The 22756-nt window shown below is 51.2% G+C and overlaps 8 protein-coding genes across 8 annotated transcripts; 7 read left to right on the top strand and 1 right to left on the bottom strand.

The window, feature by feature from the left end:
- Window positions 1–369: 369 nt before the first annotated feature.
- On the top strand, window positions 370–3207 carry A1O9_09202 (uncharacterized protein; the record flags this gene model as incomplete). Its single annotated transcript, XM_013401896.1, has 2 exons — window positions 370–2979; window positions 3106–3207. 2 exons carry the CDS (start codon window positions 370–372, stop codon window positions 3205–3207), a joined length of 2712 nt encoding a protein of 903 aa, XP_013257350.1.
- Window positions 3208–3778: 571 nt separating this feature from the next.
- A1O9_09201 (uncharacterized protein) lies at window positions 3779–4660 on the bottom strand (the record flags this gene model as incomplete). Its single annotated transcript, XM_013401895.1, has 2 exons — window positions 3779–4314; window positions 4396–4660. 2 exons carry the CDS (start codon window positions 4658–4660, stop codon window positions 3779–3781), a joined length of 801 nt encoding a protein of 266 aa, XP_013257349.1.
- Window positions 4661–5282: 622 nt separating this feature from the next.
- On the top strand, window positions 5283–5477 carry A1O9_09200 (uncharacterized protein; the record flags this gene model as incomplete). Its single annotated transcript, XM_013401894.1, has 1 exon — window positions 5283–5477. A coding segment is annotated over one exon (195 nt), but the record flags the coding sequence as incomplete, so codon positions are not given.
- Window positions 5478–7552: 2075 nt separating this feature from the next.
- On the top strand, window positions 7553–9583 carry A1O9_09199 (uncharacterized protein; the record flags this gene model as incomplete). The annotated part of the gene is made up of 4 exons (XM_013401893.1): window positions 7553–7706; window positions 7771–8485; window positions 8536–9150; window positions 9199–9583. Coding segments are annotated over 4 exons (1869 nt in total), but the record flags the coding sequence as incomplete, so codon positions are not given.
- Window positions 9584–11977: 2394 nt separating this feature from the next.
- On the top strand, window positions 11978–14719 carry A1O9_09198 (uncharacterized protein; the record flags this gene model as incomplete). Its single annotated transcript, XM_013401892.1, has 1 exon — window positions 11978–14719. One exon carries the CDS (start codon window positions 11978–11980, stop codon window positions 14717–14719), a length of 2742 nt encoding a protein of 913 aa, XP_013257346.1.
- Window positions 14720–15279: 560 nt separating this feature from the next.
- Window positions 15280–15742, top strand: A1O9_09197 (uncharacterized protein; the record flags this gene model as incomplete). Its single annotated transcript, XM_013401891.1, has 2 exons — window positions 15280–15328; window positions 15510–15742. The coding sequence occupies 2 exons, from the start codon at window positions 15280–15282 to the stop codon at window positions 15740–15742; spliced, it is 282 nt and encodes a 93-aa protein (XP_013257345.1).
- A 1381-nt stretch (window positions 15743–17123) lies between these two features.
- On the top strand, window positions 17124–19235 carry A1O9_09196 (uncharacterized protein; the record flags this gene model as incomplete). Its single annotated transcript, XM_013401890.1, has 1 exon — window positions 17124–19235. One exon carries the CDS (start codon window positions 17124–17126, stop codon window positions 19233–19235), a length of 2112 nt encoding a protein of 703 aa, XP_013257344.1.
- Window positions 19236–19617: 382 nt separating this feature from the next.
- A1O9_09195 (uncharacterized protein) lies at window positions 19618–21477 on the top strand (the record flags this gene model as incomplete). The annotated part of the gene is made up of 2 exons (XM_013401889.1): window positions 19618–20145; window positions 20200–21477. 2 exons carry the CDS (start codon window positions 19618–19620, stop codon window positions 21475–21477), a joined length of 1806 nt encoding a protein of 601 aa, XP_013257343.1.
- Between the last annotated feature and the right edge of the window lie 1279 nt (window positions 21478–22756).

Here is a 22756-nt window from a genome sequence, read left to right as displayed (position 1 = left end):
ACTGTATCAAGGAAGTAAACCTGTGTATATATTGGAACAATGGATCGTAAGCTGTCGGCACACGTTTGTTCCGTCAAATATACTTCGGTAGAACATAGGACATTTAGACATGTCTTTGGAGGGACGAAATAAAGCCTTGTGGATGGATAAATACAAGGCTGAGCCCAACCGGGAGTCGGTGCGCGCCACAATATGGCTGACTGTGGCGGTGCAAATAATGTTCATGATTCCATCCATCAGACAACAAACGAATCTACGATCACACGATTATCTTCTGGGTACGCTCTGATACCCGTAAACACCGTTGTTATTGCACTTGAAATCCTAACGAAATGATCTTCAGTTGATACCTCCCCCCCAGTCACAGTCATGGATGATATAGCGGGGTTGAAGTGGACTTCAACCCCTGTAAGTAATGCGCAGAAACCAGCGCCCTCCACCTCGAATTACTCTGCCTTTGCCTCTCTGAAGCCGACACCTCCTACATCAGGACGTGCCTCTCCATTATTCCAGCCGCCAAGCCAGCCCGCGTCGAAACCGGGCACACCTGCAAACGACAGCTTTGCGAATCTTGTGGGGTTCAATACTTCCGCCGCTTCGAACAAGAATCTGTCTCTACAAGAACAGCAGAAGAGGTTGCTAGAGTCCAAGCTGAAGCAACAGCAGGCACAGAGCCAGAAGACACAGACTCAATATGCAGCAGGGGATGATCAGTTCTGGAACAACCTTGGAAGCGGCAGAGGCACTCCAGCAACCGAGCGTAAGGAACAAAGTGCTACGAACACTGCCGCAGGAAACGGTGTCAACGACGACGAAGACGACTTATTTGCTGCGTTTAATAGACCCGCCCCAATACCCAAGGCTCCAGCCTCGGCTCCTAGCACTAAGGCCACCACAAATAATGAAGAGGAGGACGATCCGTTTGAATTATCGGCGTTTGCTAATCGGAGGACAAACACGGTGGAAACGACCACTACTGTCGATGATGACGATGATGTCCTCGGTCTGCTTGGAAAGCCAACATCTGCTCGACTACGCCGACGCTCTCCGTCAATGGTGACCAAGGAAGAGCGCAATAGTGACCATCCTCAGGACAAAGCGGTAGCCGAGCTTGTTGACATGGGGTTTCCTGCTGATAAAGCAAGGCAAGCATTAGAAACCACGGAGTCCGGCCTAGACGTCCAAGCTGCTGTCGGCTTTCTACTAAACCAAGCGCACTCCGAAGCACAGGCGAAGGCTCGATCTAAAATTTCAATCCGGCATGGAGAATCTGTCGAGGGCGGTGCAAGAGGTAGCAACCGCCCAGATTCTCAACCAAACCCATCTCGGCGCCGGCCGGATGAACATGAGAAACCTCGCACCAGAGAGCGAGATCAAGCACGTGGTCAAGAAAAAGATTTCGAGCAGATGGCCACAGAATTTGGAAGCACCTTCCTCAAAACCGCGAATTCGTTTTGGAAGCAAAGCACGAAGCGAGTCCAACAGGCTGTTCAGGAATTCAACTCGGATGGTGAAGCCAACGGCGCTCCTAAGTGGATGAGAGAAACTGAGAGGCAAGCGGCCCATCCACAACTCCCAAGGACACGTCGCCTTGAAGAAGAGCATGAACATATTAGACCTCAACGGCGGGTGGCCGAGGAACAACGAACACCGCAAGCCACCGACGAGGCATTGATGCTAGAATCATCTCGACCCACACCTCCCCCACGATCCGCCAGAGAAACACCTCAAGAGCGACCAGTGGGAGACTCTGAGCTAGATCGTTCTCGTGACCACTCTCCAGCGATCTTATCACGACTACGGGACTCGACTCAGCCACCAAAACCTGCGTTCCTCGGACAACAGAATCCCTCGCCGCCAGTAAACCCGAGAACGACGCTGAACAGACATGCAGCCGAAGAACAAGCGGCGCAAGCATATGTCAGCTCTGCACGGAGACGGAAACCACAACCACCAGCTCCCACACAGCCGCCAGTACCGTTGGGAGATGACTTGCTCGAAGGTGGTTTCAAAGATACGTGTACACCACCGCCGCCAGCAAGATCTACACCAGCGTTGAGCTCGTCACGGCCGCCATCACAACCCATCAGACGTACTGAGACACCCGTTCGAGCCCCAGCTCCGCAACGCAATATCCCCTCTGTATCTCCCATCAGCCTAAAGGCAGTGCACTCTCACCGTGAGAAAGGAAATGAGCATTTCAAACGTGGAGATTATTCAGCGGCACACCAGTCCTATGCGACGTCTATTACCCACCTACCCGAAACTCATCCCCTCATCATTGTCCTTTTAACCAATCGCTCTTTGACAGCGTTGAAGGTAGGCGAGCCCAAAAACGCCATTGCCGACGCCGACAAAGCAATTGCCGTCATTGGGGTTTCCAAGGGAGAGTCCGAGACCATTGATTTCGGTACAGGCGATTTACCGAAGCCTATGCGGGACTATTATGGCAAAGCGCTGATGCGCAAGGCTGAAGCGCTGGAGCAGATGGAAAAGTGGATGGAAGCAGCGGTGGTCTGGCGCGAGGCCGTCGAAGCAGGGCATGGTGGAGCGACCGCGATTCAAGGCCGGGCCAGGGCCGAGAAGGCTGCAACACCCCGACCTGCGCCGAACTCGAAGCCCAACGCGACACGGAAACCGGCACCGGCTGCAGCTGCAGCAAGCATGAATCGTGCGGCGGCGGCTTCTAAGAAGGTCTCTGCGCAAGCACAAGCGGCCGCCATATCTCGCCTGCGAGCTGCGAACGCCGCGGCTGACAAAGCAGACGACGAGCGTTTCCAGCTCGGCGACCGCGTAGATGCGCGAATTCAGGCGTGGAAGGGCGGCAAGGAGGGCAACCTCCGCGCGCTGTTGGGTAGTCTCGAAAATGCGCTCTGGGAGGGTAGCGGCTGGAAGAAGATCTCGATGGCCGACTTGGTCCTGCCGGGAAAAGTCAAGATCCAGTACATGAAGGGCATTGCCAAAGTGCACCCAGACAAGGTATGTTGTTGCACCCACTCTCCTGTCCTTCTTCCGTGCCTCTAGTGCTGGGCTTCGTGGTCTCTGTCACAAGGCGATGTGATATGTGACCCCTTAGGACTAACATGTGTACGTGAAATGCTACAGATTCCCACGGACGCAACGACGGAGCAGCGCATGATCGCTGGCGCGGTCTTCAGCGCCCTCAACGAGGCCTGGGACAAATTCAAGGCTGAGAATGGACTATAGTGGATGCAGAGAGACTCTGTTATGTAGATACTATAGTCCCAGACAGGGACGTGTCAGATGCGAGCTCTGTCTGCGCTTGCCGTCCCAAATTCGAGGAGATAGAATCAAGCACCACTGGGATTCTAAGCCGTGGAAGTGCGCAAGGGTGGCTGTCTACCACGATCAAGGACAATTAGAGGAAGTAGCATGCCGAACACCGAGGACCTTAGACTCTCCAGTAGCCTTATAAGACGACTTGTCGTGAGGACGGGATGGCGCTGCTTACAATGAACGGAATTCCAAACGGGATGCAGCTAGTTGCAGCAGTCCTTCACCTACCTTCCTAGTGAATGATTTGATGAGGGTAGAATGAGTAAGCGGGAGGTAGTAGAAAGCAGAAAGAAATGTCCATACTATCTGGTACTTCAGCGGTGGAGAAAGGTGTCGTTGGCATTTACTTGCGGGTTATACACAAGGATGACGGACAAGAACGGGGAGTTTCAAGCTGTAATGCAAGGTGGCAACAGCTAAAGGCTTTTAATACAATAAGAAGTACACATCGGAGGTGAGCGTAGAGTAGCGGGCGCAATGATCAGCGCTTCTTGCCACCCATCTTGACACCCTTGTTTGATTTCTTGCCCTTTGACTTCTTGGTGTTTTTGGCCACCTTCGAGATCTCTGCGAGTTCGATCCTGGTGTTTCGTTTTCTCCAGGCGGACCAGCGGTCTTTGCGGTCGAACGGCACCACCTTGATGCCTTTTCTCTCTGCGGCTTGCCCGATGGAAGCGTTGGCTTCGCGGTTGGTGCCCTGCCGCATGAACGGCGCAGGCACAGGCGTAATTGCGGTGCTCTTGCTATTGGTGCTCATGTGGGATTCCAGGAATGAGGAGTCGCTCTCGACGGGTTTGGGGATCGGTGAGGCGTACATGTTCAGCCGTCGCCTTGTTGGTGCGTTGATGGGTGCGGGCAATTGGGAGCCAGGCCCTTCCCTTTCCAATGCCACCCCTATGTACCGTCGCTTGGGGTGTCGACGCGGGTCTCGGTAGTAGCACACGTAGCCGTGTTCGGTGGCGTAGATGGTGTGATCTTTGCCTATGCTCACGTTGTCGCCGGGATGCCATAAGGTGCCTGCAATGATAGTTTGTGAGTACCGGATGAAAAGGGGGAACCCCCCTCAAGGTGCGGGCAAAGGAAATGGCTGATTCCTACCTCTTTGCTTGAAAATGATGTTCCCTGGAACCACATACTCGGAGGCTGTCTTTTTGGCACCGAGGCGGCGACCTGCTGAGTCTCCAGGCCCGTTTGCTCGGCCTTGAGCTGCGTGGGAAGCATGTCGGATGAAGCTGGTTGCGGCGAGCCGTGGCTGCAGGGGAGTGTGTCTGGAGCAAAAGCTCAGTGCATTCAAGGATGAGGCCAAAGCTGTCAAGGAAGTTTCCAGGGCTGCATTCGCCCCGACTAATCGAGGTTGCAGCATTGTTGGCGTGAGCTTAGAGGAAGACCTACATCAACTCGATGCGATGCCGTGATGGAAGTTGCACAAAAAGAATGCTGGAGATGATCACGTGCATTAGGGTTGACTATCACGTGTACAGATCAATGTCACGTGCGGAAGCCAAAAATTACGGTGAAGTATAACGCAATTCTGTTAAGGGTCCCCTTTCTAGTTCGCCGTCAGTGAACTGGACAACTTTCAATATCTTTTGATACCGCTCAGAGACAACCAGCATCCCTACTTCCGAATCGCTCGAATTTTACAAGATCACCACACGACCAGACTCAACGATGAGGTTGATTCTCAGCACATTTTTCCTTCTGCTAGGATTGGTCTCTGCTCAATTTCAATTCTTTGAACAATTTTTCCAAGGAGGGCAGCAACAGCAGGGAGCACAAGTGAAGCAAAACGTACCGAGCGATTCTAACTGGTATCGCCAGAACTGGGAGGCCGGTGAGTTCCCTCCCTCCACAACGCTAACATACAATATACTACAAATCCGTCGGTTCCAAGTTATATCCCCATGGTTTCATCGAATTTACCCCCAAACACAGATTGCAGATGCCTGCCGCGGATAGAAGATCTAGCTGACTGTAATCTTGCAGCTACGTGCACGAATTATCTGTGTCCAGACACTTTGGCTTGTGTTCATTTTCCACACCACTGCCCGTGTCCGCACCCTGACGTTGAGGACAAGGTTGAATTGGCTCCTGGAATTGCTGTATGTGCTAGCAAGGGGGGGTTCAAGGTTGGCGAGGCTGAACGCAAAATCGAACTGGCTAGAAAAGGATTGCTCTGAAGAATAGGCATGATGTCAACATGCATTTAGCCGGGAGAACGTCCCTTGACCGCCTGAAAAGTTCCAGGTCTATTCGGCCCTATTCGTGAGCAAGTGGCGGTGGAGTTCGTTTGAATCTGGTATGGCTTGGGGGAGGGGGCCACAAAGTTCTGTAGCCGGGTTTGTTGGTGCATGTCCAGATAACGGCTCCAGCAACCCTGCCAGCGGACTTGTAGCCAATTTAGACGTGCATATACGATGGTGCACATTACATCTTACAAGTTACCAGTCAGGACTACGAGGTGGCGGGACTTCCTGACTTGGGGCGGGGCTATGGCTGATAGTTTGGAGAACTTGACATGCAATGCAGTGTCTTGGAAAACGACGACAGATCTCCCTGCAGAAATTGAGATGGAGTTCCCACGTGGGAAATCTGAATATCGATGCTCAAATTCCCAACGTGGTGGACCTCCCCACCCATGCTAATTACTACTAGAAAAATCGCCCACCTTCGTACGTCATTCTTCTCATTTTACGAGTAGCACCCTGATACTTCAAACGATCAGTAGTACTCACATGCGCGAGGTGTTGACTTGAGCAGGCCGTCGTACTAATCGGTTTAGTGGATACGCTCTGTTTCTGTCTGACACCGATCCACACGGCCCCAAGACTTCCTTGCCCGGCAAAGAGAGCCAGATTGTCAATGGGTTGGCGCTTCCCCTGCTATGGCGTATCTGCCTTGAAGACGAGGTACTGTGGAGGTATAAAGGGATCCAGTAGTGGCACAGACAATGATGCTGGTAGGTAGTCACTGGAAAGAGGCTTAGACTTGGAACATTCCGGTTCTCATATAATTGGAAATCTCAGCTTTGTTCTTCCCATCAAATGGCTCACGATAATAAGACGGACTATTGATACATAGTTAATACAGTGGCGACTCGCGAGTGCAGACCTCAGCCCAGCCGGATAGCCCGCTGCTATCACTGCCCCTTGGGCCCTTACCCTTCCCCCCGGGCTCTTGGCCCGCCCATCGTCCTTCTAGAAGCCAGCGCCCAGGCCCAAGCCCAGGCTTAGGCTCAGTGCTGTTAGGGTTGTCATGTAGCTAGTTAGTTAGGGCCCAATGCTGCGGATGTGTCCAGGATTCCAGAAGCCCATGGCGGCGTAGACCGCAGCCTATGGAGTGCTCGGACCCGACTCTTCCCAACTCCGGTTCTGTGCCTTGCTCTCCTTACCTACGAGTAGGTTACCTAGCCCTACTGTTAGCGAACTGTGGCTTGCATTTCGGGGTTCAGTCCACGTCCCAATTGCCATCCTCGTTACGGGTTCGCTCGAGCCTCGTTCCGATACGGCAACTGAATGCTCACTCCATCTACGGACGTGATGCATCTGCCGACTCACCAATCGACGCAACAATGCACGCCGACCCTTCGAAAAGAGTGCTGGCATCCTGTACGTTTCCACCATGCCGGAGGAAGCATCGTATTAGGCTCACCTCACCGTCTGCCCGATTTTCGGTACGGGCCCAGTCTTCTGCGGTCTCAGTAAGCTAACTCCCCATCTGGAAAGCGTGACCACGACTCTACAAAAACAAATAAACAACGCAGCCAGGGATGCGAAGCAAGATCCATTCAACTTGACTGTTCGTATTGCTGCTAGTGACGGCTCGGGATCTTCCACGCGGACCATCCAGTCTATCCATCACTACAGCTTGGCCAAACAACCCTCCAGATTTCCATGCTCCCACAACACCCGGCGGGTAAAAAGTAGTCTATCCCAGGATCCTTGAGGACGTAGTATCCTTGACTTCTCGGTCAACGAAGAAAATGTCTTTGATTCTAGATGGATATTTCCCTGGACTTTCCCCATTCGCAATTTGACCACCTTTGAACCACTTTGAACCAGACGGTGTGTATGTCTATGCTTCGACTCAAAGTGCCTCGCTCTAGCTTGAAGCAGCACAGCCTGGCGGGGAGTCACAATTGAGATATAGATCTATATTAGACGACCTATGGCAGGAAGCCCCTATGAGCGGTTTTCCAACCCAAACCCAAAGGGTAGAGTTTGGTGGCGGCTCCTGACAGAGTTTTTATGTCACAATGCAAGAAGAGTATGACAGTCAAACTGGCTCACCAGGTTCGTCGAAGAGGAGGCGATACTCTCGAGTGAGTCGGGCATGCAATGAGTGTCGAGTTCGCAAGGTTCGTTGTAATGGAAGACAGCCGTGTGAGCCGTGTGAGGATTTTGAAAGACGTGAGTTCATGCTCAAGAGTCAAGAGTCAACAGTGACAATGCATCATTAACACATACCAAACAGATTGCACATTCACATCTACCAAAGGGCAAAGAGTGGCAGGCGCACCACGCACAAAGATATTGGAGGATCGTTTGCGCCGAGCGCGCAACCTGATCACCAAATTTCAGTCACAGAACCCCTCTTCCCATCTGAATGCTGAGGTGAAGGGTATTTTTGATTCTCCCCCAGCGTCTCCATCCTCGGCGTCCGATACTGCCACAGGTGTCACCGACGGGAGTCACGGAGAATATTTGGAGAACATGTTAATTGGCAAAGGCCTTCTACTCCTAAATCAAAAATCCAGCACTTATTATGGTGCGACTTCAGGCCTCTCCTTTCTTCAAAAAACCTTACAACTCTTTTCTCAAAACTCCCCTCGTCATGGAAGCGTCAGCCCTGAACGACCCCAGAGTACCTTGTCAAGTTTATTCGAGTCTCCGCCTTGGGACATGCAAATCAGGCAGATGGGTCCATGGTCCCCTGAAAATCTGCCTTCACGGCGAACCGCTTTAGAGTTGCTGGAAACTTACTTTGGGGATGTGTTTCTCTTGCTTCAGTTCATGCACGAGCCTACTTTTCGACAACAAGTAGACCGCATTTACGACCTTGATCTGATAAACTTTGAAGAATTGGAGCACGACTTCCTGCCTCTATTCCATTCGGTGATGGCTCTTGGCTATCTGTTCAGTCAGAAAATGCATCAAAATTACGGTTGTAAGGGAGCTCTCCATCAGGCGTAGGTGAGCCCGAGCTCTTCAGATTTCCTTGGACTAATCACTTCCCTAGCATGTGCCATTTCATATGTGCACGCCGGTTGCTCGAACTCGACCGAGATCGGGGGATATTGGGACTACAGGCTCTAATATGCCTTGCCTTATTCTCAATCTCAACCTCTAGGCTTGCGACGGCACAAACGCTGATCGCCCTGGCGGTGTCAACTTGCATGCGAATGGGCCTGCATTCACAGACATCTTGTAGCGGCTTGACACCGCTTTCTAAACAGGTCAGGATACGAGCATTCTGGACCGTTGTCAAGCTTGACATCTATAGCAGTATCGAACTAGGGTTGCCCGTGTTGATTGATCTGACGTACGTTGATCAAATCAAACCAAGCGGCCTCTGCCGCGACTATTCAAAAGAAGAAATTGGAGGGTTTGTTTCGATCACGAGTCGACGTATATTTGCTGCTTCTGCTCAGTATCTTGAGCTCCTCATGATTTTGCGGAAAGTGGTGAAAATGTTCTTTCCCAAAACCGACGAGGAGGCGGACAAAAGTAACCTGTCCAAGAATTTAGCCGTCAGTCATGCCACAATCGACGAAATCAAGGAAGAATTCAAAACCTGGCGAGAAGGACTTGCAGATGCTTTAGGGCCATCTGAGGGATCAGATACACACAGCAGGTAAGTTCCGTTGAAGCGAGCTTAAGGATCGTTCTAAGAGTCAAAAAGCATAATCTACGAACTGGAGATGGTTCACAACTACGGGCATACCTTTCTTTATCGCCCATTCCTGCACTATTTGACGAAAACCAAGAATGAGAGTCCCCTGGATGCTCGTCTCCTGCAGTGTGCAACGTCATGCGTCAAGATTTCGCGATTCACGGTGATCCGATCGGAGGAATTTCTCTCACAGGGGCTTCTCGCTCCAGCTTCATGGCAGTCCATATACATAGTCTTTCTGTCAATCGTTACGCTAATCTACTTTCTTGTTACTCAACACGGTAACAGAGAGTACATGGCAATCCGAAAGGAAGCAGAGCGCGGCATTCGACTTCTCCATGCCACTTCTTGCCTAGATACAGGGTCGCCAAGATATCTAGATGCGCTGAGAGTAAGTTTCCTTCATCCAAATTCGAAAATAGGGTGCTTATGAAACGTAGGTACTGATCGCAAGACAATCGCATTTGATCGATCTTGACATCGACAGGCTAGCTGATGGCGTTGCTTGCATCTGTCAGGCTAGAAGCTTTCGCCTCAATGACCACCACAACCATGTCAACTCACAGCAGAAGCAGAATCGGCAACAGCATGATTCTCAGTTGCTATGGACGGAAGGCGGACAGAATGACCAGGGTCATACTCTACCGATGCGTGTCAACAACAACCGACCGTTTGCCTCGCGCTTTCGGACACACCCTCCCCCAGGGGAGCCAACTATTGGTGATGCTACCATTTTACCAGTTTATCAAACCCACGGCATTCCTTACAGCACGCAGCTCCCAGTGTGGGACCAGTTGACACCATTCTTGAATTCAGCTCCAAATCCGTTTTTTAATGCGCCCACGTTCCCCTTTCAGTCGCCACCAGCACAATCTCCCAGGCAGCATTATGGAGAGACTGAAATGGAGCGTTCTCAAAGCGACAGCCATGCCTGGCCTTTCCAGCTGGACCCTAGATCGGAATGAGCGTGCTGACCAGGAGAGATGATGGATCGCAGTCTCAACGCTAGACGAGCGGACGCAGAACGACACCGGCGCTTTGGTGGGTAATATCCTCCGGCGAAGCCATATATCTGAAGGCGTAATGTGCTACGGCGGCTTACTGACGGGCAATGATATGGATCATTGATTTTTTGGTTGATTACCTAGGCAGGGCGCTGGATATTGAGTACGAAACTACGACAGTGTTTAGCTGGACGAAATGATGATGAATGACGAGATACCAAAGATGGTCACGATATGAAACTAATGGCCCATGCGATGGTACCTACCATCTGGGTAGGGAGGCGCTGTCAGTTTGAATGGATCGAAGATCAGAAGTAACCAGGATGTAGGGGAAGGAAGCCAACCCAGAGCCGTAATATTTCGGTTTCTACATAATAGAGGTTGACAATTTGGGTGCAACATGTGATTGGTGATGTGGGGTGCTTCTCTAAGCGGCAGGGACGCAAAGAGTTCTGTGCGCAAGCCAAGCGAACAACGCGCATAGTGGAGCAAAAGATCAATGTGGATAATCTGGTACTCATATTGTGGTCTCCGTACTATCCCGAAGGTGACCTCGAGTACTCCGTCCCTACGGGTAGATACCTCGAGCTGTTCATCACGCAGTTTCAGGGAGTGTATGGTAAGTAAGTGGTCTACTCGTACGGGTACGGGTACGGGTACGGGTATGTACAAGGGCAGTTGTCGACTACGGGGCACCTACCCAGTTAGGTAGGTGACCAGATGGTGGGGTTGTGGAACATTCCATCAACCCTTCCACGCGCAACAGCCACCCCCGAGGGCCCCTCTACCCGGCCCCCCAAGAGTGATCGCAGCGCCGGGAGGCTTTTGCTTTGCAGCAGCCCACCAGGGCTGTCTGCCTCGCTTACGGGGGGGGAAGCCCATGGTGCACACTGACAAATGCAAGACGACCCATTAGTTCGGACACCATTATCGTCCCTGCTTGCTTCTTGGTGCTCTTCAGACTTTCTTCTCTTCCCTGGTTCAAGCATCCCGCGTACAGCTCCTTACTCCGTACCTCGTAGCAGGGATCCCTAAATCAGAGAACCGTACCAAGGCAGGACCTCGCACCGATGTGCAGACTTACATACCCAGCTACTCAGTGCAGGTAATGCCCTTCTGATCACGGAGTACTATCTTTATTATGTCAGTTCTCGGTCCATGCATATAGGTGTCTACATAGGCATCATCATACTCTACCTTCACACCCGCCAGACCTTGCAAAACCAACAACACTCACTGTGGGCAGCCCCTGCAGATCAAAGCCTCATTTAATTGTTGTAGGCTCGGAGCTGGTCTACAGTACGAAGCAAATCCGAGGCTTCTAGGCATCCTCGCAAGCCGGGGAGACTTACCGCGTGACTCCAGGTATCTTCCGACGAGCACGTGGTCTGGCTATCATTTGGCCCCCAGAGCGAAAGTGCAGATGGCCCCAATCACGCGGCTTGCCTCTGAACGCATCCCTACCTATTACAGGTAGGCCAGTTCGGGTCTCCTATCAAGAACCCGTTCATGTGCGTTGCACTGCCACGGCCAAAACGTAAAGTGAGGCTCAAAAGGCTGCGGAGAACTTGCATCAATGCCAGCAACTGAGTCACACACAGTTGTCAGTTGCCCTCCCCATTTCTACATAGGTGGGCGCCTGCGTTCACCGTTTCTTTGAACCTCGTTTTGGACCTTCACATGAAAAAATAATCCATACATTCCAACGCCATTCAACGTGGTTTCAATAGCCCTGCACAGAGCGCTATTCCCCGTTCCATGGCAACCCTCAAAAGCTTCCCTTGATGGATCCTTTTTCTTTAACCGCTGGCGCCCTCCAAATAGCTGGCGCTTGCGCACAATGTACCGTCACCATCATCAAATGGGTCGGAGACGTCCGATCTGTGGATGCTCGCATATCCTCTTTCTGCGATGAGGTCGCGGCGCTTCAAGCTACCTACGAAGGGCTTGAACGGAGTTTGCGCTCACCATTGATGGCCGAGGCTGCTCGCGTAGCGAATCAGACTTCCGACGGTGCCCATCTCTGGGCACAGATCAAGGAAGCTCTTAATGACTCCAGCCGGACAATGAAAAGGGTCAATGAGGTTCTGACCAATATAGCTCGCACTTCAGGGTTTGGTCGTCGCATCAAAACCCAGCTCCAGGAATCGCTGGCATCCGGTGAGCTCTCGCGCCTTCGTCAACGCATCCAATTCTTCAACACAGCCCTATCCCTCCCCATTCAAATGGTCTGCGTCATGCTCCAACTTGAACAGAGAGGTATGACCGTCGAAAGCCAAGTTGCCCTAGACAGTAAGCTTGTGTCACTCGAAAGGACAATGCGGCAACTTGTTCAATCTCTAGCTCTGTCTGCTCGCTCTCAGACTCTAGGTGGTTCCACTATCGTCGCTGACGAATCAGGGACCTTGAGTGAGAAGGAGGGTATGGACACATATATTGCGTTCGCCAAAAGGTTTCTGTCAACTGCGTCTGCTGCTGCCAGCACTAGATCATCCCTTAGCACAGTGTCCCAGCCCGTTGAACCAGATGCGCTGCTCCAAGGTCGGCGGCCATCGGTACCGGACAATCCCTTACCTGGTGACCACAGGGCGAGAGTCGCGGACTGGATCCCTCCACCGTCCACCACCAAAGAGTTCGCGAACAGGAGAAAGCGCCATGCTGTTCCACCCTTAATTGACCTGCCCAACACGGTGGTTGGTGAAAATGATTTGGAAGTCGAGTTTCTGCGAACGAAGAGGCACCTCAAACTGGGCCAGGAAAGAGTCGAGCAGAACAACCATTCCGGAGCTGAGACCCACTTTCGCAAAGCTCTTGCACTCATGGAGAACCATGACTTTGAAGGAAGAATATCCTTTCAGGCAGCTGAAGTGGTGTTAATGCTGGCAGAAACATGTCTTAAGCAGGACAAACTTGACGACGCTGTCAGTCTGCTCGAACCAGTGGCAGATATGAGTGATAATGTTTTCACGACTCTGTCCAAGAGTCATCCATCCAATGATTCTCGAAACTTATCCTCCAGAGCTCCAGATAGGCTGCAAGCACTAGCTGCAAGTCATATGCTTGCGCAGGTCTTTTTGCTAAAAACGGATTATGACTCTGCTGAGGAGCACGCATTGAAGGCATTTACCGACCGCAGAAGAGAGCTTGGTCCAACCGATCAGAAAACGATCGAATCAGTCCAGTTGGTAATAGATGTTTACAGGGCTCAAGGTGATGAGGAGGAAGCTGAAGGTTATGAAGTCTTTCTGTCCCCTCCCGAAAAGACACATTCTGTTACCAGCCCGGTCCAAATCGTGATTCCAGACGAAACCCCACGCTCAATACCAGTGGCCGCTTCATCAGAAGCCATTCCATCCCACCGTAACCACCGTAACAGCAGATCAAGTTTTGCACACAAGCTTCGAAACTTTGGCAGGTCATCGCAGTCGAGTTTAGCACAATCGCCACCCCTCACAGATCTCCATCGACTGTCCATATCCCGGTCAACGACTTTGAATGACCCCTTGGAGGTCGATCCATTTGGTGGCCGCACTGATGTCATTCGAGGTCTCAGCTCCCCTTCAGAATCATCCACCCATGATATAAGTCTGTCGATCAATGATGATGACTCAGTAACACCCTCTTCTATCGCAAGATTGGAAAGGTTGAGTTCGAGTAGATCCATTGAACCGACCTTCCTTGCAGTCTCCCAGCTTTGCCTCGAGAGAAAATACGACAAGGCCGTGAAAGTAGCCATGGCATTTCTGGACACTTATCAATCACATGTTATGATCGTTCGGAGGCCCGAGATCGAAAGAAACCTCCGTAAAGGCGTGGGAGGCGGTCTAGCAAGCACTGGGCGAGGGTACGGCCCCATCCATTTCTTCTGCGATCTGAAAGAGGAGCATGCGGAGGAGGTGAATCTATTGATCAAGCAGGGAGTTGATGTCAACGCGGTGGCATTTCTCCCAGGGTATACCGCTAGCAGTCCACGAGGTGCCTTTACCCCCTTGCAGCAGGCAGTGGAACGGGGTTACCCAACTATAACCAGGTTACTGCTCGCAACACCTGGCATACGGACAGACGTCAGAGATAGTGACGGAATGACTCCGTTGATGGTCGCGTGTCGAAAAGGGCACTACAATATTGTGAAACAATTACTGGCATACCCTCTCCCGACCACGTTTCCGCAGACATGGTATGGCAGCTGCCTCATGCACGATGCCGCACGGAGATGCGACTTTCAATTGGTTGAAATACTCCTTGAAATCACGACGGATCTCGATTCCCGGGATCGGTTTGGAAAAACCGCACTGATGCATGCAATCGTGAAAACCGATATCAGCGATAAGCTTGAACGAGAGAGGCGCATTGTCGGGCGATTGAAGACGGTGCAACTCCTTCTAGAGGCCGGAGCTGACCCGACCATTCAGGATAACTTGACTGGGCTCTCGGTACGGGACTATACCACAAGGGAGGGGGATAATGACCTGATGAGCCTCCTGGACCAGATACCCAGAAGAGGTGTGAGTGAGCTTCTGGCCTAAGGCATGATCATTTGATGTGGGGTTTATTTCTTCGGTTTTCGGTCCGTTTGTTGTGAATCCCATTGTTGATTCTTTATGTTGTATATCTATTTAAATGTGGTCATCCCAGTCAGTGGAAGAGACCAATACTTTGTCACATTAGGGAGTGGAATTTGGGCCCCTCAGTGGCCATCAGTGTCCTAGTGAACACTTGATATAACTATCGCAATACTCCCAATCCCCATGTTCGGTGCAAAAACTTAGTGCCTTGAATGGTGTTGATTTTATCACATGGTTGGGCACGACCAGGCATGAATTGAGACACAATCGTTCTCGACATGTGGCGCTGATATTGCACAGCCACACTCTGCGCCATATCATATGACATCACCAGCGTTGAAGCTTGGCAAGCGGCAACCTGAAACCTCTATCAATTGAATGTAGGCGCACCTCGTTCTCTTGTCTGCCTGCTCATCAGGCTCGTACCTTCGCAAAACAGCCACTTTAACCTAGCCGCTCATCTTCTATATACAAAAACTCGACAGAAACAATCTATCGATAAGCACAACCCCATCTATAATATGTCGGACGCAGCGCCCGCACTTCTTATCGTCCTAATCACCATCTTGCGTAAGTGCCTCCATGAAACCCTCACCGCAGTCGCAGTCGCAGCGACTGCAAGCACCAGTACCAGCGCCACCCAGCTGCGGACAAGCACCTATGAGCTTCCCACCACGTACCTCCCCAGCCTCTAACCTACCTATACGAGATCCTGTTTGCGCTGACCAGTGATCTACTTCTCTGCCTGCAGTCCCACCCGTCGGTGTGTTCCTCGTTGCCGGCTGCGGAGCAGACCTGTTCATCAACATCGCATTGACAGTGCTCGGGTACATTCCCGGCCATATCCACGCCTTCTACGTCGAATACGTCTACTTTGACCGCCGCGAGCGCGCTCGCACTGGCCAGTTGACAGGACAGGTCGCACCCGGCGTCTACTCTGATCGTGTCCAGGCTGGTGGGCACCAGGGTTATGGGACGATGTGAGCACGATGTAAGGATGAGCAATAGGCAGTGCATGAGTTAACAAGAAGCTGTCGGACGGAGGGCTGTTTGTGTCCTGGTTGGGTATGAACGCACGGAGTTGAGGATACATTCTCGGATGGCTGTGGTGGGATCAGGCGTGGGACTAGCATCTGTTACTCTCGCACTGTCAATATAAGAAGTTTTGATGCCTAGGAATGGAACGGTTATGCGATTGTCCTCTGGAGCGGTCCTTTGGGGAAAGATCTCTATATTCAGCGCCAGTTTGGAATATTTCAATGTTTGCGGGCTTCCAGGAAGAATGATACGTATAGGTATCATCAATATGATCAATACAACAAAAGGACTGGCAACACGATTCTTGTATCAGGCGGAAGTGCCACTCGCTTCTCGTTTCTTTTGGCTTTTACGGGCGCTTATTCATTGGCCGCTTGGGTCTTACACGGGCCGTCTCACCTGGGTTAACATAAACATAACTTGTACTCCGTAGTGCCATTGAGGCGTATAGAATGCAGCAGGTTAATCAGCAAGGCTTTGGTGGATGACAGCCAAATGAGGCGGGCTAATACTAGCCCAGACTTACAGTAGTGCATCTTATGAAGTTCTGCCTCGTAGGCAATGGGCTGTGGGAAATTCGTTTGCGCTTACCGGGCAACTTGTTTGGTACTTGGTTAGGGGCGGGCAGCTATTTTTGTTAGCCGCAATGCTTGTCTGGTTACTCTGTACCGCGATTCCTCCCTATGTTTAAGGTTAAAAGTCAATGCCTCGGGTACCTAAAGTTAGCAGGGTCTAAGGGGCCTTGGGCGATTTGACACCCCTGGATAGCCTGATAATTTCAGAGTTCAGGGCTTAAAATGTTACTCCTTGTGCAACGTAACACCCGTCATCAAGGGCACTGCTTGTTGATGGGTATTGGACACCCGTTACTCGGTACTCCGGTATGTCATCGTACTAAAATCCCTCGTCCTGTGGCGGCCCAAAGGTGGTTCGTTCTCCACCAGGCCCGGTTTCAACCAACGCGACGTCCCACCGACTAAATAATAGCGATTAAGTAACTAACAATGACTTGCACACAGACATACGCCCCCCGTCAGGCGATCAGTCGTTTCTGGTTCCGTCGAGGGAAACCTTGCTACCAGAACCAGGAGCTTTCCTTTCATTCGAAGCCTAAGGGCTGTGTTCGCTGGCCTAAGATAGAGCGATTGTCCTACTACCACTGGGTTCCTCCTCATTTCTCTAGATTTTCCTTTTGTTCCCTGCACGACTCTCTTTTAATCCCGTTCATTTAAAAAACCGGAGACGCTATTTTTGGGTTTGTTGGTTAAGAGAGACTCAAAATACCTTGGGCCTCGTCAATGCTGTCCGCCATTGTTGGTGTCTACACATGTCTTACAAGCAAGACCCAATCGAGCTCACCAGTCCTTACGCACAACCCATTTCCGATCCTTACCAGTATGAGGGTCTCTCACACCAAAGCCTGCCTTCTCGCGCGCCATTAGACTCTCTTCACCGTAAGCGATCTTCCGCTGGCGGTTACAATCCCATCCATGGCGCTGGACCACCCGACCATGTCCGCTACTCGCAGCATATCCCACAGCAGATCCAGGAATTCGCCGAAGATCGATTTCAGCCAAGGTCAAAGGAACTGGCCCCAGGGCGCATAGGGAAATTTGGCGCAGACTTACTGCTTGAGATTGTGGTTTGCGCCTTCGCTGTGCTTGTCACGGTGCCCTTTTTATGGCTTGCTGTTGCCATGTCAAAGTACCATCATGAGGGGGTGACGGAATCGAGGTCGAACTTCATCAAGCAATCTACTGCAACCGCTTCAACGTTGTTCACCATTCTATTTGCTGCGGTCTTGGGTTCGACTTTGAAGCGACTGGCGACATGGCGCTTGCAGAATGGGATTCGCCTGGGCCTTCTAGAGCAAATCATGCAGAGCCGAACGGTTTTCGCTGCCCTTACCACCATGGTCTCATTCAGGGCGCTGAATCTTACAGCTTTCATCCTGTTCTTCGCTTGGGCGTTTTCTCCCCTCGGGTCCCAGGCATCCTTGAGGCTGATCAGCACAGGAACGCTGTTCACAGAAGATTCTTCTTTGGTTAGCCATGTTGACACGATATCGAACAATCTTTTCGACTCCGTTTCCGGCGTTTCTTCTCTCCTCACTTCGCTCAAGCCCAGCTATGTCAGCTGTGTGCTTGGCCCTTCGAGTTTGAAAGCTAGCTCAATGGATCTTTATGGAAATCCTCGAATTCCATGGCTCAGAACTGATGTTGAAAAGGACGAAAACGGATGGCAAGATCTGTCGAAGGTCAACCTTACCGAAGGCTCCTACTCCTCGCTTGTAGGTGTTCGTGTTGCTCCACTAGCCAATCGCAACTCCAGCTTTGTCATTGAAACGAGCTATGTGAACCTAGATTGCGAGAAACCGAAGAACGGGACTTTAGTCGACATCTCCTTCAATGTGACGGCCGGTATTAATGGTACCTTCTCGGGGCCAAATACCACAGTGGGAGCCGTTGATAGCGGCATCTATCCATCCTGGCAGGTCGCCATGGACCAGTATGTAAGCAATGCTTACTTCTGGGGATATCCTGAACTCCTGGCCAACAGCTCGGATGCCGATATCCCACAAGGCACGATGCTTTGGCAAACACCACACGGACCCTGGGAGTCTCGGTGCAAGATCAGTCAAGAATACGTTGAGTCAAATGTCAGCTGCTATTCCATCGCGGATGTAGAGCTTCCAAACTGCGCTGTAACATCCCAGCGGGTGTCACCCAAGAGACACGCTCCGTCTACAGTCACAATCTTCAGTTTTGCGTCAACCTTTAGTTCAATGTCCAGTGCTTGGATCTTGGCCACCGATCCCCTCACGAGTAGCGGCTACTCTTCCTTGAGTGAATACTATCTCCAGAATACAAGTGCTTCATTCATCCTGAGCGGCAATGGAAGATACTACGCCGATTATACCAATGTCACTGCTGAAGAATTTTCGCAACGCCTTGGACAGCTTCTTAACAGTTGGGCGCTTGGGAGCCAGATATCAGCTGACACCATGCAATACTCTTTAGACTACCAAAACACCACGGTTTTCTATAGAGAAGGACGCCCAGTCTATATTTGCTCTTGGGCTTGGTTGGCAGTTTACTGCATCGGAATAGCGGTCATGTTCACCGCCGCCTTGCTCAGTATTTATTGTGCTTTCAACACCACCATACCAGACATCTTGAGCTACTGTTCAACGCTGACGCGGGACTCGCGATTCTTTAGTTCTGCAACCGGTGGAAGCACCCTCGACGGACTTGTCAGAGCCAAGATTCTGCAAGATGTAGAAATTAGGCTGGGTGAGGTCGCTGATCAGTCGGAAAACAGTCTCTCTGGTAGAGATGGCTTTCAAAATTCGGTACCTGGAGATCAGGGGCCAAGGTATCTCGCCATTGCACCACCGGAGTATCTGCGGCCACCGCAGCGTGGTACAATCTACGCTTGATGTTAAATTAGATATATGTAATATTGATGTACTACATAAACGCTGATATATTCAGGCGGGCTAGCTCTCTATTTGTTTACCTCTGAATCTCACCCCCTTCCCACAAGTGAAGGAGGACTCGAGGTTTAGCTTACGGTGGACCATGGTGCCATGACGCGAAATTAACGCCAAGACAGCGCGTTCTGCCCACGCGTCACGCGCTGACCTTCCTCTCCGCCATTGACTCGTTAGCTTTTTGACTGGGACTGCCTACACGGCGTTGCCTCGTTGACAGCAGCGCATCAGACGTGCTTCTGATGTTGGCAGTGACTTTGTAACAACACGTTTGTAGCATTATATTTCGATCAGATCCTGTTTTCCTACGACTTTATGATCATCAATCATGGACGATCCTTTGCCCGCCACATTGGTGGTTCCTTCCATATTGGCTGAGCAACTCACTCCTGCTTCCAAGAAGAGGAACTACGACGGAGAACTCATATCACACGCCAATTCACTGACTCCTCCTCTCGACCACCATGACCAGAGTAGTGAGACGTTCTCTCGTGCCGTTTCACCAACTTTGAGCACCGACAGTACTCCACTTACCGAGCTTGGTCCTACACCTTCGGTGAGCCCGCAGAAAAGTCACGATATGGCTCCTGAATCAAAGAAGCGCAAGCTCACGTTCGCGGAGCGGGAGGTGGAGAAAGCTGTCAAGAAATCAGAAAAGGAAGAGAAAGAGAGGCAGAAGGCGGAGATGAAAGCGAAGAAAGACGAGGAGAAGAAACGGAAGGAAGAGGAGAAGGAAGCTGCCCGAAAAGCCAAGGATGCTGTCAAGGCTGATAAGCAGAAGGCCAAAGAGACTGCTCAGCAAGAGAAAGACGCTGAGAAGAAGCGGAAGGAAGCTGAGACTCTGAAGAAAGAGAGGGTAAGGCTACAGCATCCTCAAAGGTTTGGTGTCTTGCTGATTGATATCTTTTAGGCACAACTACGCATTGGTGCATTCTTCGGTCGCCCTGCCCTGGCTTCAACACCACCAACGACCCCCGACGATGTGTCAATCGGAGCTTCCAGTAGAAGATCTTCAATTGCCTCCACCGACGTGGCTCCGTCTCTGGTTGAAACCAGAAGTCCAGCGAAAGCTCGAAACCACGAATACAACCAGTGGATTCTGCCCTTCTTCGTTAATGAGCATACCGAACTAGCACCAATCAACCGATTCCATTCCAAATCGAGCGTTTTCGATCAGCAGGAGTTGCCCTTGAATCAAAACATTTCCCCAGAGAAAGTCAGTGGTCGATTTCGACGGCTGCAGAGAGCCCGGAAAAGCAGGCCGGTCAAGGAACTTATTGAGACCTTAGAAGTCCCTACCAAGGAGTCAACAAACCCACGTGCATGTCCGCAAGACCTTGATAGGGTCTCTTACAAATGCCTATTCTTCCACACCGATGTCCGTCCAGCGTATCAAGGTACTTACACTAGAGCTGTCTCTCCACGATCTACCAGAAAGATTGCCTGTAATCCAACTCACCGAGGTCTGCCTGACACCAATTACGACTATGACAGTGAGGCGGAGTGGCAAGAGCCGGAAGAAGGGGATGACGACTTGATGGATGAAGATGAATTGTCCGAAGACGATGCTGGAGAAGAGGAAATGGACGACTTTGTTGACGACGATGGCGAACCCATTAAGCGGCAATTGATTGTGGGTAATATGGAACCCAAATCAACTGGACTTTGTTGGGAAGATACAGATTCACGAGCTGGGTGCGAGTTGTCTTCATATCGAATGGATGTTCTCCACGATGCCACCACACTGCCTATAGATCCTTTCTCAAGCCAGCACTGGTCAGACATTGGCAAACCTAGTCCAAAGAAGAAGGCTCTGAAGTCACAAGCGAGCCCGGCTGGAATGCAGCCTCCACGCCTACCACTCATGGCAGTGGATGGCAATGCGGGCGGTCTAGGCCCTAGCAAGAACACCCTAGGCTTTCCCATCCTGCAAGATCAGAATGGCGACAAACAAGTTACGGCAATATCAAAAGGCAACCAGACCACATCTGGCAAACCTGTCAAGATGATCCCAGCAGATCTACTACCAGCATTCAAATCTGCAGTGGTGGACAGCACGCTATCGAAAGTGGGATTGATTGAGGTTTTGAAGAATCAATTCCCTAAGTGCTCGAAAGACGCCATCAAGGACACTCTATCCAGCATTGCCGTTCGCCAAGGGACGGAGAAGAAATGGGTTCTCATATGATTTGAAGCCTTAGAGATATGAGAGGTATTCTGTAACTCTTGATCTCATGGTTCACGATCGTGCCTGAAGTCCTCCCCGTAAGAAATCATACACATACAGCGTTGTATCCGAAGAGGCCACAGAACCCTAGACCTTCAACTCTTCTCCTCAACAGTGCATAGTCATTGACGAAAAACGATTCTATGCAACTTGACGATGTGTAGGGGAATCATGTCGAGCGAGCACAGTCAGATGCAATCCCAGTCGCAGCTGGCTGGCAGAGTTATAGGAGTCTCGACCTTGGCGTGACACGCGCTACATCATGTTAGATATAAAATCCAACCTCCTACATACCTAAACACAGTCATTTAATGAAACACTCTTGTGCCAGAAGATACCATGTATCATCTATGTATGTTCTATGTAGACGAGCTGGGGCGCTGCGGTTCGTCATTTTCCACGGACCGGATCGAAATAGGTGGGCTCTTATCCTTATTTCACTTCTGAATTCCCGCATTGTTAAATCGGGAATAGAAGCGAAGATCAACGTCACATAATAACACGTCCGGGGGAAAAAAATCCAAATTGTTTGATGGGAATTAGCATGTGGATGTAGTAGATAACTAACCAGGCATGCAGAGTGACAGGCCTGCCTCAGACCCTCCCGTTCAATCAATCCCTGTGGTGTGCAATAGTCGGGTTGAAGAGCACCGTCCCTTCCCATCCCTTCCTTTCCTCTCCCTCTCCCTTTCCCTGGGCTTCAAGTACCCAGCGGTTGAGAAAAGTGTGTGTCGTGCTGTGGTGAGTCTCCTCCGAGAGATGTTGGGGGGGGGGGGGGGGGGGGGTGCTTGTGATTGGTTCGTGGGCTGATACAAGAGTGATACATATACCAAAGCCATCGATTGGCTTCGCGCCAATGGCTTTCGGCCGGACTCGCCCAATATCCTCCATGCGCTTGAGGTCTCGCATAGTAGTAGCCAGTTGGAGAGCGAGCGAGCGAGCTGAACTGGAACTGGAACTGAACTGAACTGGGAGGCTTCTCATCGGCTGGCTACCCGTGTTAGGTGCCGCGGCTCCCTCTGCGATCCGAAAAACGACGGTGGGTTGGGGAGCATCGAGGTCAACCGCTCTTTAGCTGACGCCGGGCAATGGCTCGGGCTTTGGTGGTGGTGGAGGAGGAGGTGGAGATGGTGATGGGTCCTTCTTGCCGTGGGAGTTGTTGGCGAGAATTGGAATGGTCATGGTTGGTTTTGCCATTTTTGAGGGAGGGGGAGGATTGGTAATTCAAAGCTTTGATAGC

The sequence above is a fragment of the Exophiala aquamarina genome, assembly GCF_000709125.1.
Source record: "Exophiala aquamarina CBS 119918 chromosome Unknown aczIA-supercont1.9, whole genome shotgun sequence".
Taxonomy (NCBI): domain Eukaryota; kingdom Fungi; phylum Ascomycota; class Eurotiomycetes; order Chaetothyriales; family Herpotrichiellaceae; genus Exophiala; species Exophiala aquamarina.
The sequence above is the reverse complement of the archived record's forward strand: the minus strand, read 5'-3'. Positions and strand labels throughout refer to the sequence as shown.